This window comes from Myotis myotis, unplaced genomic scaffold (assembly GCF_014108235.1).
Source record: "Myotis myotis isolate mMyoMyo1 unplaced genomic scaffold, mMyoMyo1.p scaffold_m19_p_3, whole genome shotgun sequence".
Classification (NCBI taxonomy): domain Eukaryota; kingdom Metazoa; phylum Chordata; class Mammalia; order Chiroptera; family Vespertilionidae; genus Myotis; species Myotis myotis.
In genome coordinates this window covers 26,368,778-26,381,388 of record NW_023416335.1, presented here as the reverse complement: position 1 = coordinate 26,381,388, position 12,611 = coordinate 26,368,778, and the positions used below count along the sequence as shown (strand labels likewise).

At 49.5% G+C, this 12,611-nt stretch overlaps 1 protein-coding gene across 2 annotated transcripts in view; it reads left to right on the top strand.

Moving 5' to 3' along the window:
* TFDP1 (transcription factor Dp-1) overlaps window positions 1–12,611 on the top strand; it is a 51,196-nt gene that overhangs the window by 28,817 nt on the left and 9,768 nt on the right. For both annotated transcript variants that reach the window (XR_004966018.1, XM_036298762.1), the window contains exons 4-8: window positions 4,932–5,041; window positions 8,763–8,884; window positions 10,265–10,430; window positions 10,824–10,967; window positions 11,700–11,768. Coding sequence is in view for 1 of the 2 variants with exons in the window: in XM_036298762.1 (XP_036154655.1) it covers window positions 4,932–5,041; window positions 8,763–8,884; window positions 10,265–10,430; window positions 10,824–10,967; window positions 11,700–11,768 (611 nt within the window). In the remaining variant the exon portion in view is untranslated. The remainder of the gene's footprint in view (window positions 1–4,931; window positions 5,042–8,762; window positions 8,885–10,264; window positions 10,431–10,823; window positions 10,968–11,699; window positions 11,769–12,611) is intronic.

The following is a 12,611-nucleotide window of genomic DNA, read 5'->3' as shown; positions in this document are numbered from 1 at the left end:
GTCAACAATTGGAAAAAGCCTAGGAGAGGAACACTGGATGCTCGGGTGTGTGTACATGTGGCGTGTGTGTGTTTGTGTGTGTACATATTTGTGGTGTGTGTGTTTGCATGTATGTGTTTGTGGTGTGTGTGTGTGTGTGTGTGTGTGTGTGTGTGTACACATATTTGTGGTGTGTTTGTGGTGTGTGTGTTTGCATGTATGTGTTTATGGTGCATGTGGGTGTGTGCGTGCGTGCACACAGGACGGCCACGTGGAGGTACTGCGGTGAAGCCCGTAATACAGAAGGCCATCTGGGACCTTGGCACATCTTCATGAGAGAAAATGCCTGGGAGGAACCCCTACTCAGCAGTGGGAGGCCCCAAATTTACTGCCGGGTTTTAGTAGTGACATACTGAGGGTGTTTTCGTATGACATCTAGGTATAAATAGATGAAATAGCATTACAGCATTGAAGGAAATCAAGTAGATCTCTCTAAGGATAAGTCTCAAAATCAGTGTAAGCAGAGTTGCAGAATTCCTTGAATATATGTCATTTTCTAAAATTTTAAAGGGTCACACAGACATTTTTCTTGGATTCATATGTGGACAGTATAAAATGGACTGAATGCATCCATCAAGCAGTGATATTTGCAGGCAGGGCCCATTGGGGAGCAGGCGGGGCCCGGTCGGGGAGAGGTGGGACAGTCTGGGAGTGTAAGGTTAGCTCTACTGCTCAAGTCTCTTTAGCAAATACAATAAAACGGTAATAATAATTCTAGGTGTACTGGAGTAAGACTGTTTGCAAAAACAGTTCTTTATATTTGAAGAGTTTCTCAATAAAAACACAAGGGAGAAACCCTGATGGGAACGACAGATAGTGTCGGCAAGCAGATGGAAGAAGGGAGCTGTGGCCCCACCCACTTCTGCCTCGAAGATCTGCCATTGCCCTGAAACCTCCTCATGTCCCTGGCTAGGGCCTAAAGTGAGAGTCCCAGATTGGGGCTCTGAGCTTGCTATTTTATGGAAGATAGTAACCGTGGTTCTGGGGTGGTATGTGCTATGCTGTGTAGTGGGCGGCAGGTGTGGCTGGACCAGGTCTAGCACTAGAAGATGACTGCCTGGGCCTGTCTATTGATGTGTTGACTTCCATAAGTTTGATGTGCAAAGCAAGCTTTAAAACAATGATGCCATAAGCACTGCCTGAGCTGCTGATGTTGGCAGTGACTGTAATCTCTTTTCTTTCTTCAAATTCACTGAACATTAGAGAATCACTTGCATATTAAAACAAAACAAAACTAATCTTACCTTTTACAATGAATCAATTTAGTATTTTGGAAACTTATTCGTTATTAATCTATATGTGTGAATCTGAAAAGTAATATATTTAATTGTACTTTAAATCTCAGTGTAAAATAGAATAACTTTATTTTTGTCTTTTGAAGTATTTTTAACATATTTAAAACAATATTCAAAATGTTTGCTTTTGTTAAGATATACAGTTGTATGGAAAATAATATAATCCTATATAATAAAGACGTAATATGCAAATTGACCATCACTCCAACACAGGATGGTTGCCCCCATGTGGACACAAGATGGCTCCCCCCCCCCATGTGGACACAAGATGGTCGGCAGGGGAGGGCAGTTATGGGCGATCAGGCCTGCAGGGGAGGGCAGTTGGGAGGGACCAGGTCTGAAAGGGAGAGCAGTTGAGAGCGACCAGGCCTGCAGGGGAGGGCAGTTTGGGGGAGACCAGGCCTGCAGGGGAGGGAAGTTGGGAGGGACAAGGCCTGTAGGGGAGGGCAGTTGGGGGGGGACCAGGCCTGCAGGGGAGGGCAGTTGGGGTTGTGGACCAGGCCTGCAGGGGAGGACAGTTAGGGGCAATCGGGCCGGCATGGGAGCAGTTAGGCGTTGATCAGGCTGGCAGGGGAGTGGTTAGGGGGTGATCAGGCTGGCAGGCAGAAGCAGTTAGGGGCAGTCAGGCAGGCAGGCAGGTGAGTGGTTGGGAGCCAGCAGTCCTGGATTGTGAGGGATGTCCATCTGCCCGTTTAGGCCTCATCGGGCCTGAATGGGCAGTCGGACATCCCTCGAGGGGTCCCAGATTGGAGAGGGTGCAGGCTGGGCCGAGGGACACCCCGCCTCCCTGTGCACGAATTTCGTGCACCGGGCCTCTAGTCTATATATATAAAAGCCTAAGCCACTGTTTGATGGTTCAGTTGTTTGACTGGCAGCTATGACATGCACTGACCACCAGGGGGCAGATGCTCCAACCAGTAGGCCCCATCGGGACTGGGCGAGATGGGCTGGATACGCCCTGAAGCAATTCCTGTGGTCCCTCCCCACCCCAATTGTACACCGGTGCAATGGACCCCACTGGTGCAGGAATCTGTGCACTGGGCCTCTAGTCCTATCTCATAAAAGAGAAACATGCAAATTGACCATACCCCCGAACGCTTCCCCTTGGCTAATCCACAGGATATGCAAATTAACTGCCAACCAAGATGGCAGCCGGCAGCCAGGCAGCTGAAGCGAACAGGAGGCTTGCTTGCTCCAGTGACAGAGGAAGCCAAGGTTCCCGGCCTGCGGCAGCCCAGCTCTGAGCTCTGGATGCAACAATGTTGCAATTACAGAAGCTAAATAAGCTCCAGATAGCTGCTTTCAGCCGGCAGCAGGCTCAGAGCTTAGAGTGGCAGTGATGGCAACAGAGTTTCAATTATAGAAGCTAAACAAAGCCCAGATATCTGCTTTCAGCAGCCGAGGCCTCAAGCTGGAGCTGGCCTCAGAGCTAAAGCCGGCTCTCAGCTCCAGTGACAGCCATAGAAAGTAAATAAATCCCAGAATTAAAAGGAAAGAAAGAAAAAAAGGAGAGGCTGGGAGCTTCAGTCACCCGCCAGCCTGAAAACGGCCCTCAGCCCCTCATCCAGACTGGCCAGGCACCCCAGTGGGGACCCCCACCCTAAAGGGGGTGTGGGCAGCCTAAAAACAGCCATCAGCCTGTCATCCAGGCTGGCCAGGCACCCAAGCGGGACCCCCACCCTGATCCGGGACACCCTTCAGGGCAAACCAGCCAGCCCCCACCCATGCACCAGGCCTCTATCCTATACTACAGGAAGGATGGGACAGCGCGAGCTGCCATCCGGGCCCCATGTGCAGCCCTGGGCAGCGGGGCATAAGCCCCACCCCCAGCCGGGACCCCTATATGCCACCTGAGCCCCCAGCTGGGACTCCTGTGCTGCCTAAGCCCCACACTGCTAAGCCCCGCCTCCAGCCGGGACCCTATGACTATTGGAGAGTAGGAAAGTGCCGCGGGGCCCTGGGTCGCTGTGGTGATCCGGTCATCGGTAAGTAGAAAAGTGTGGCCTGTAGGCAGCCCCAAGCTGCGCCTGATCAGGGAGCAGGAAAGCCCGGCCTGCGGGCAGCCCCCAGCTGGGCCTGCCCCCCGGTCGCCATGGGGATCCGGGAGCAGGAGAGCAAGCCTGGCCTGAGGGCAGCCCCCAGCTGGGCCTGCTCCCCGGTTGCCATGGAGACCTGGAAGCAGGAAAGCCCGGCTTGCAAGCAGCACCCCCATCCTGGCCATAACTCAAGGGAGAGTACAACATGCAGTGGAGGCCAGGAGCCTGAGAGATCAACACAGAGGGGCTCCTGCTCCAAGCCTCCATGGTGTGGCTGGGGGCAGGCCCCCAGCAGACACACACACACACACACACACACACACACACACACAGTGCCCGCTCTGAGCCTCCAATGTGGCTGGGGGCAGACCCCCAGTGGGGACACACACACACACACAAACGGCAACTGCTTCAAGCCTACGTGGTGCGGCTGGGGGCAGGCCCCAGCAGACAGACAGACAGACACACACACACACACACACACACACACACAACGCCTGCTCCGAGCCTCTGCTGCCTGACTGTGGCCATCAGTAGGACATCCACTGAGGGCTCCCGGACTGTGAGAGGGGCAGGCTGGGCTGAGGGAACCCCCACTCCCCCAGTGCACGAATTTCGTGCACCGGGCCTCTAGTACTTAATAATACAAGAGCAAACTCTGTGTTTCGTGTACTCACAACTGTAGACCTACTTTTGCCCCACCCTGCAGATCTCTATTTTTAGAGGAACATAAAAAATTCAAAACAGATACTTATTTACAGAAAATAAATATGTTTCTGTTGGTTAGATATTCAGGTTAGTCAGCTGGTCAATTTCGGTTATTAAAGAGAAATTAATGTGTTTCTATGTAGCAGCAAAATTCATTGGTTATTGAATTTTGAAGAGGTCTGTTCTTTAAAATGCATGGATTGTAAAGGGTTCAGTGAAACTTTAGGCCAGGCTACATTGAAGATGATGCCTTACTGGTTATTTGGAGGTCGTTGTGATGCTGAACTGGGTGGAAATGAAGGAAAATGGCATGCCGGCCCCGTGTGAGGCCTGGTCGCAGAACCACCACTTCCAAACCCCGAGAGGATAGGTGGCTCCCAGCTGGTCTGCTTTAGGGAAACCAGAAGGGTCTCGAGGCATGACCCGAACAGGAGTCTCTCCTCTTCTCATGTGGTAAAGGCCCGGAAGTCATTGGAGCTCTCACCCGAGCGTATTCTATTCTGTGATTGTCATAGAACTAGAGCCTTTTAAGAGCTGTTATCTCTACAGCCTGTAGTCCCACCAGCACATTCTGTAGATGGGCTGACAGGGGTTTGGGGCAGGTTGGTGATAAAGCCTGTGGGCACCTGAACCCCAGCCCCAGAGAGGGGCTAATTGTAGGGAGAGCAAGCCGCTGTGTCCATCAGCCCCCCTTAAATGAGAGTTGAGCCTAGTAAAGGTGTGTGTTATTGATCCATAGATCTAAAATGATAAAAGTGGGGAAGGACTTTCTAATTAGAAGCATCACTGACCTGAAACTCACTATTAGCCTTAATTCAGCAAAGAGCTAACCTCTCGTTTCCTTGCGTTGCAGGTGTTGTGTCCTTAGTAGCTGTTCACCCCTCCACAGTAAACACGCTTGGGAAGCAGCTCTTGCCAAAAACGTTCGGACAGTCATCCAATGTCAACATTACACAGCAAGTGGTAAGGGGCCCCAGGTAGGGTGGGCCTGTGGGTTCGGGACCGTGACCCTTAGGTTCCAGCTTGGGGTTTGGAGTGTGAGGTTTGCTTTTGCAGTTTCCTGTCGAATGCTCGCAATGCTAGGATGGTCGCCTTTCTCGGAGATCACAGGTGGTCTCCCCCATGCTTCTGTGTTCTGCTGCTGGCTGGCCTTCCCCTCTGTGCGGGGGACGGTGGGACTCAGCCCAGGCCAGGCAGCTTGCCCTGTTGCTACGTGCTCCCTGCCGGTCCTGGATCTGCCCTGCAGGTTTCTTAGGTGTGCCATGGAGAGCTCAGATGGAGCGGCATGGAGTTGTGTGGGGGCTGGCTGCACCTTGGCTCTGGCGCTCCTTAGGGTGGATGTTACCTGCCAGGGAAACGAGGGTGGTGTCCGTGTTCAGGTCACGTGGGGTTAGGTCTCTGCAGGCTATCAGGGTACTGTGTGACAGGTGTGTCCTTGCCCTTGCCAGTTCCATGGGAGGGGCCAGAGGTGGACCTGCTCTCCCAGGACTGTGTGGGCCCCTTACCCCATGTTGCCCCCCCCCTCCCCCATCTGAACAGTTCCCCCTCTTCCGCTGAGACTCTGGTTAGGCTGAAGTCATTCCTACTCCTGGGCCATGCGCCCCCATGAGAAGAGAAGGGTGTTACCACCCACCTGAGCTTGTTCACATCCCAGGCCCCCATTTCCGGGTGATCACCCTTGGCAGGTATATAATTGCTCCCTGTCACTTAGCCCCTCAATAAAATTTGGCCATGTTTGCTTAGCTAAATGGCTGTGATTTTTTTTTCCAAAGCAAGTAGTTTGTAGACATATTTGGCACATCATAGTTTTTCAGTAAATATCTTTTTGGTATAAGCTAATATTCCATTTTATGTTCTAATTTATAATTAACATTTTAAAGTACTGTATATTATAGCAGAATTTAGCTTGGGAGTACCTCATTAATTATAGGAACAGTTCTATTTTTATTAAGTGTAAATAATTAAGTAAATATTAAGTTGGGAAGAAAATAACAGGGAGATTTTCTGTTGGTGCACCCTAAACTTTGTCAGTCCAAAAGTTAAATCACTGATTTGAATCAAGCTGTGTGGGGTGGAGCTAGTAGTGGTAATTTATCCTTTGCAAAACCCCAGGACTGTGAATTAAAGCCTATACTTTGCAAATGTCTCTTAAAACGTTATATACCAAGGAATTAAAAACAAAGAGGACTGGCTGATTCTGACATGAGAGGTGAGACTTCTTTGAACTTCATGTGAGTGGAAATGTAACCTGAGGCTTGTTTGGTTTTTCCACATCACCTAATCGGTGGTCTGGGTGTTCGGCTCACAGCCCAGATGGAGGTGTTCCCCATGGGGCAAAATCTCCATGTACAATAGTGAAAATAAAAAAGCAAAGAGAGAAAATCCACAGGTGCTGCTGGCTTCCACTCCTCCACGAAGATGTGGGTGATGCCAGTGGGTGCAAGGAGCCCTCCTCGCTCACCTAGTCTATCATTTAGGAAGGCTGTCGCACAGTGAGCAGTTATTGAGCCCTTGCTGTGTGCCTGGCCCTCTGGCTTTCCGTCCTCATTGCAGAACAATTGGTCTGAGGAAGAGACGCAGGTTAAGGAGAGGACAATAGAGAGGGCATTGGTCTCAGGGCCCAGCCCGAGTGTCCGGTGGGGCACTGACCCTGAAGTTAAGTAGCCCTCTTCTGAGTGGAGCTGCAGCACGTGAGGCCAGTAAGTCTTGCTGGTGCCCGCCCATTTAGGTGGCATCCTAAATCTACTCTCCTGGGAATGTAACCAACGGGGTCCAGGAAAATGTGGGTGACAGGTCTCCATGTTTCCCAAACTGGACCACGGGCCTTAGCAGGTGTGCATTCCCCACCGTGACCCAGTGCCCCGTACATGCATGGTAAATGCATGCACCTTTTTAACAGAAACAAAAGTTTCGCAAGGCATTCCTCCTCTCTGGGAGATTTATCTTCTCTATCCTGTTGAATTTTTTCAGAAAATTCACTGATTTATTTGACTTCATGGCTTTTGAGTGAGGGTGATCTACAGTTTGAAAAACACTGTGATGAAGCGCTTGTCATTGGAAATGTGAATGAAAAGAATGACATTCACTTGAGCTGTCTTTCTTTCCGTGTTTTGTGGATCATTAACATTGACAGGTGACCTGGGCTTAGGGATAATTACAAAGTGCCGGGTCAGCTGCCCCGGGGCCACTGCAGGTAACACACTTATCCCGCTAAGAAGGGGACTAGAAGGAGCGTCCAGCTTAAAATAGCCAGGCGGCAGCCACAGCCCGCTGGTGAGGCTGCCCTAGCATTCGGTGCCTGATGTTAACATGTTCAGTGACATCAGGTTGCTGAGGCACTTTGCTGTGTAGTAACTCAGAAAGTGTTTCTGAATGATTTCCTGGGCCAGTTTATCAGTTTTGAGAAAGTCAGACAACAGTATCTTTGAAGAAATTGAAATTAGATTTTACTTATTGAACTATAATTGACATACAACAGTATATTAGTTTCAGGTGTACAACATAACGATTTGATATTTGTATACAATATGAAATGGTCACCATAGTAAGTCTATATATTGGTCATCATATATAGTTATACATTTTTTTCTTGTAATGAGAACTTTCGAGATCTGTTAGCATCTTTCACATATGCAGTGCAGCATTATTAACTGTGCTGTACATTCCCCCATGACATTTATTTTATAGCTGGAAGCTTGTACCTTGTGACCCCTTTCATTCATTTTGCCCACCACCTTCCCAACCTCTGAGCTTGAGTGGGTTTTTTTTGTTTATTTTTTTAGATTCCACATATAAATGAGTTCATACAGTATTTGCCAGAAAAGTTGGAATTTTACTTGGCTGTGCAATGTCTGCATGTCCCCCAAGTTAATATTTTAATGTTAATTGATAGGACCACAGTTCTAAGTGCTTGTTAAAAGATGAAGCAAGGCTTCCCTTCCTTTGGTGAAGAGATGGGTGTTGGGTGCTCAGACAGCCGATGAGGGGCACGTTGGCCCCGTCACCCCAAGACATGGGCTTGTCCCAGGCTGTGCTGTGGGCATTGAGACCCCTTGCCTTTGTTCCCAATGCTGATCGTTTCCCTTTCCCCTGCCCTGTGCTCTGTGGGGTGTCTGGGTTCCCCCCACAAAACCACCATTGGGATGGGCTTCCCGCACTCGGACAAGCTAACGGTGCACCAGAGTCGCCCTGTGTTCCTTTTCTTCTGAGAGCTGTTTTCTGGTTTTGGCCTCATTTTAGCGCCCCTGAAGGATAGATTTTTATCCTTATCTATATCATGAAAAGGGAAGTAAAAGAGGGAAAACAGAAATGTGCTGAGTCCCCCCCCATAATTCTGTACCTGGGACATGTGATTTACACGCCTCACGGCTAAATGCACCGGCCCCGGAGGTGCACGCTGTTCTGCTGGCTTGTTTGTGCTGCCTGATGTTTCCTGCTGCTGTTGTGTAACTAGAGAAGATGCCTGAGGTTGACGAAGGGAAATAAAGACACGTTCAGAATAGTGTGGCCACATCGTCATAATTCAAAGGGTCGTCTGTTGGGTTACTCACATTGTCACTGTTCTCTCTGATATCTCTGGCCATTGCCATTCACCAGCGGCTGTAGGTAATGAGAAATGATAAAATGGCAGCGTCGTATGTGGGAGATTTCTGATTGTGTTCTGAATTGTCTTTTTTGACTGTAGGTAATTGGTACGCCTCAGAGACCTGCAGCGCCAAACACTATCGTGGTAGGAAGCCCACACACCCCTAACACTCACTTTGTCTCACAGAACCAGCCTTCAGACCCCTCACCTTGGTCTGCCGGGTGAGCACATTGCCTAGAATTGTAACCCCCTAGCTCTCTGTGGCCGTAGGGGCTGATCGTCATGCCAGAGGATTTTAAATGTCCAATGTGTGCCCAGAAGAGATGTGTAGTCAAGGCACGCTTTTCCTCGTAAAGGAGGTCAGGCTGCGGGAGAGCCTCTCCCCTGTAGTTTTGGGGTGATGGTTATACTGTAAAGGGCAGAAGAGCTGCCCCCCTGTAGTTTTGGGGTGATGGTTATATTGTGGAGGGCGGGAGAGCTGCCCCCTGTAGTTTTGGGGTGATGGTTATGTTGTGGAGGGTGGGAGAGCTGCCCCTAGTAGTTTTGGGGTGATGGTTATATTGTGGAGGGCGGGAGAGCTGCCCCTAGTAGTTTTGGGGTGATGGTTATATTGTAGAGGGCGGGAGAACTGCCCCCAGTAGTTTTGGGGTGATGGTTATACTGTGACGGGCGGGAGAGCTGCCCCCCTGTAGTTGGGATGATGGCTATGCTACACTCTAAGGTGTGGTCAGCTTTTGGGGGAAGAAGAGGAGGGAGCTGACCTTCAGCACAGTGTAACCCTGGCACTTTCCCTTGTCTGCACTGGAAAGTAACTTTCAGGGGATGACGTGTAAATGTGATGGACTCGCAGCAGCTTCACCCGCTGCAGCCACATGGAGCTGTCTTTTCATGGCGCTGGTCCCACCGGACGGCCCCACCACACTGTGTCACTTTGATCCTTTCTTCCACTAAAGCAAACCAATTTGAGAACAGTTTTATTTGAAGGTCAGCTTTGCGACTTTCTTTAAAAACTGACAAAGAGACAAAGCTATAAAATCATGTCTATTTTGGTTCTCAAGCAAAAATCATCAGTCCCCAAAGTCATCCAGTTAGAAACTCAGAACTGCCCTTTCCTTAACGTCGTGACTTAAAGTTCAGACATTTGGGTTCACTTCTAATCGGAAGCACACTCCGGTCTTCAGCACTCCCCTTGTCTGTTAGCTTAAATTTGCCCTAAAAAGTCCTAAATTTGCAGTAAAATTTCCATAATTCCTGATGTTGATGGACATTGTTTGAAGAAGCAGTGTTTAGTGTATGGATGCCCATCAGATAGGTACTGGGTCCCATCCCTTTGGGCGTCTGCCCCATCTTCCCTGAGTTGAAGATACAGATGTGAGGTCTGGCCTCTGAAGAAAGAGAGGAAACGTTGGACACCCACTGGTGGTGCCGAGTGTGCTCTTCGGAGACGGAGCCAGGTTCCCCTGCGGCCTGTGGCGTGAGCTCCAGCACCCGCGGGACTCGGGCCCTTGTGTAGGTTGCTAGCCCCTTAAGGTAAACGTGTCTTAATTCAAGGCTGCCTCTACGAATGCTAAGGGCATTACCTCTCCTTTGTATTTTTGAAGGAAACGCAACAGGAAAGGCGAGAAGAACGGTAAGGGCCTGAGGCACTTCTCCATGAAGGTCTGTGAGAAGGTGCAGAGGAAGGGAACCACGTCCTATAATGAGGTGGCCGACGAGCTGGTCGCAGAGTTCAGTGCCGCCGATAACCACATCTTACCAAACGAGTCCGTAAGTTTGTGTGGTGTGGGTACGGGGCGGCCAGGAGTTACAGGCACCCCAGCACTGCACAGCCCACTGTGTTATTATTTGAGACACCTTCAGGTGTACAGAGAGGTCCGAGAACAGTACAAAGGAATTTTTTCTGACCCATTTGCAAATATGATGCTCCATGATCCCTAAATGATTTTGTGTGTGGTTCTGGCTCTGCCTGCAGAAATGCCCTCTGGCCTGGCCCAGCTGGTTCAGTGAGGATGGGTTAGGAGTGGTGCCGGCTGCTGCCGTGGGTTTGTTTGACACACAGCAGATTGACAGTGCACTTCCTTGAGTTCAGGGTCTAACGTTTAACGTTGATCTGTGAGCTGTCCTGGATCGTGTGGAAAACTCCTGCTTCCCCTTCCCCAGGCTTATGATCAGAAGAACATAAGACGGCGAGTCTATGATGCCTTAAATGTGCTGATGGCCATGAACATCATCTCCAAGGAGAAGAAGGAAATCAAATGGATTGGTCTGCCCACCAACTCAGCTCAGGAATGTCAGAATTTAGAGGTACGCAGCTAACCTTTTGTGTTCATGTGTCCAGGTAGAATCATTCCTCCAGAGCAGGCGTTTTTGTCTGTAGCCTTGGTGCTGCTAAGGGTCTTACGCTGTCTGTGCCTGGCCTGGACCAGGTGGACAGGTTTGTCCTGGTTTCCCAGGGTCTCTGACGTTGGTGGGCTGTCCCGTCTGTGGGCTCTGCAGACCCTCACTGTGGGTGGGGAGGTGGTTGGACCAGTGAGGGCAGTGAACTCTAGTGTAGGTCAGTTCTGAATCCTAACTTTGGGGATTTTTAATAATTTGAAAAAATTTATATATTGAGTTGAGAGAGAGAGAGAGAGAGAGAGAGAGAGAGATATGGAAACACTGATTTGTTGATCCAATTACTTATGCACTCATTGGTTGATTCTTGTATGTGACCTGACTGGGGATCAAACCCGAAACCTTGGCATATAGGGATAACCTTGAACCAATTGAGCTATCTTGTCAGGACCCGGATTTTAAAAATATACTATAGCCATATGCAGAAAGTGAGAGAAGACGGGAGAAAAGTATGCAGATTTTAGATTGAAGAAAAACTTGCCTGTTTCTTGTCTCTAGATTGGTCTGCTTTCCATCATTAGATTCAGGGTGAACACATTCTTCAGGAGCCTGCTTGGGTGACCTTGTGTTGATACCGGCTTTAAACTCTGCTGTATTAAACTAATTGTGATGACTTCTCATATTGGTGGTTTGTTTTTGAAGGTAGAGAGACAAAGAAGACTTGAAAGAATAAAACAGAAACAGTCTCAACTTCAAGAACTTATTCTACAGGTAATGAAAGGCTTATCTTTGGAGGCAAGGTAATTTTAATGTCTTTAGTAACTTGCAAATCATTCTATTCCCACATGGTGAATAAAAATCTCTGCTTTGAGGTTTTGGATGTGAATTTCATAAATATTCACTGGGCTCATCCTGTGAGTGTGTCGTTGATACGAACGATCATGAACATGGGCTTTGTGGCCACAGATTGTGTGGGCGTGAGTGTGTGCATGCTTGTGAGAGTATGCGAGCATGTAAGAGCACATGTGTGAGCATGCATGCATGTGTGAGTGCGACCACGAGTGAGTGCCTCACTTGTCACAGAGTGTCCAAATGGCAGGAGGGATAGCCCCTCAGGAAGGGAGCATGTACAAATTCTCTGGGGTGTGTGTAAAGTGTGCCCTGAGTACCAGACCCCAGACCAGGGGTGTGAGATGCAGAGTGAGCCTGAGGTGGCAGTTACTGGTCAGAGGTCAGCACACATGGTCAGAGAACAGGTGTCAGTGTGCCCATTTCCTGTCCTCTCAGACGTAGGCGGACAGTGAGCTGTGTGGGCATCCCCTGGGCCTGCAGAGAGATCCCTGAGCATCAGCCTCACCCCTGTAGGGTCCTGAGGATGCATGTTCTGGGTTAGAAGCAAATACTCAAACACATGTGTAAGGATCTTGGTGGAGGGGGACTGGCTGGTCCTTAGACTGAGGCAGCACAGTGCTGGGGTCGCTGCCTGGGGCACAGGGCCAGCAGCCAGCAGAAGTGGTGATTGGTCAGTAAAGGGACGGATGGCTTAGCAGCAATTTATTGAGATATTTGTGGATCCCAAGGGCAGAAGGCCATGGGCCTTGTGGTCAGGTTGGA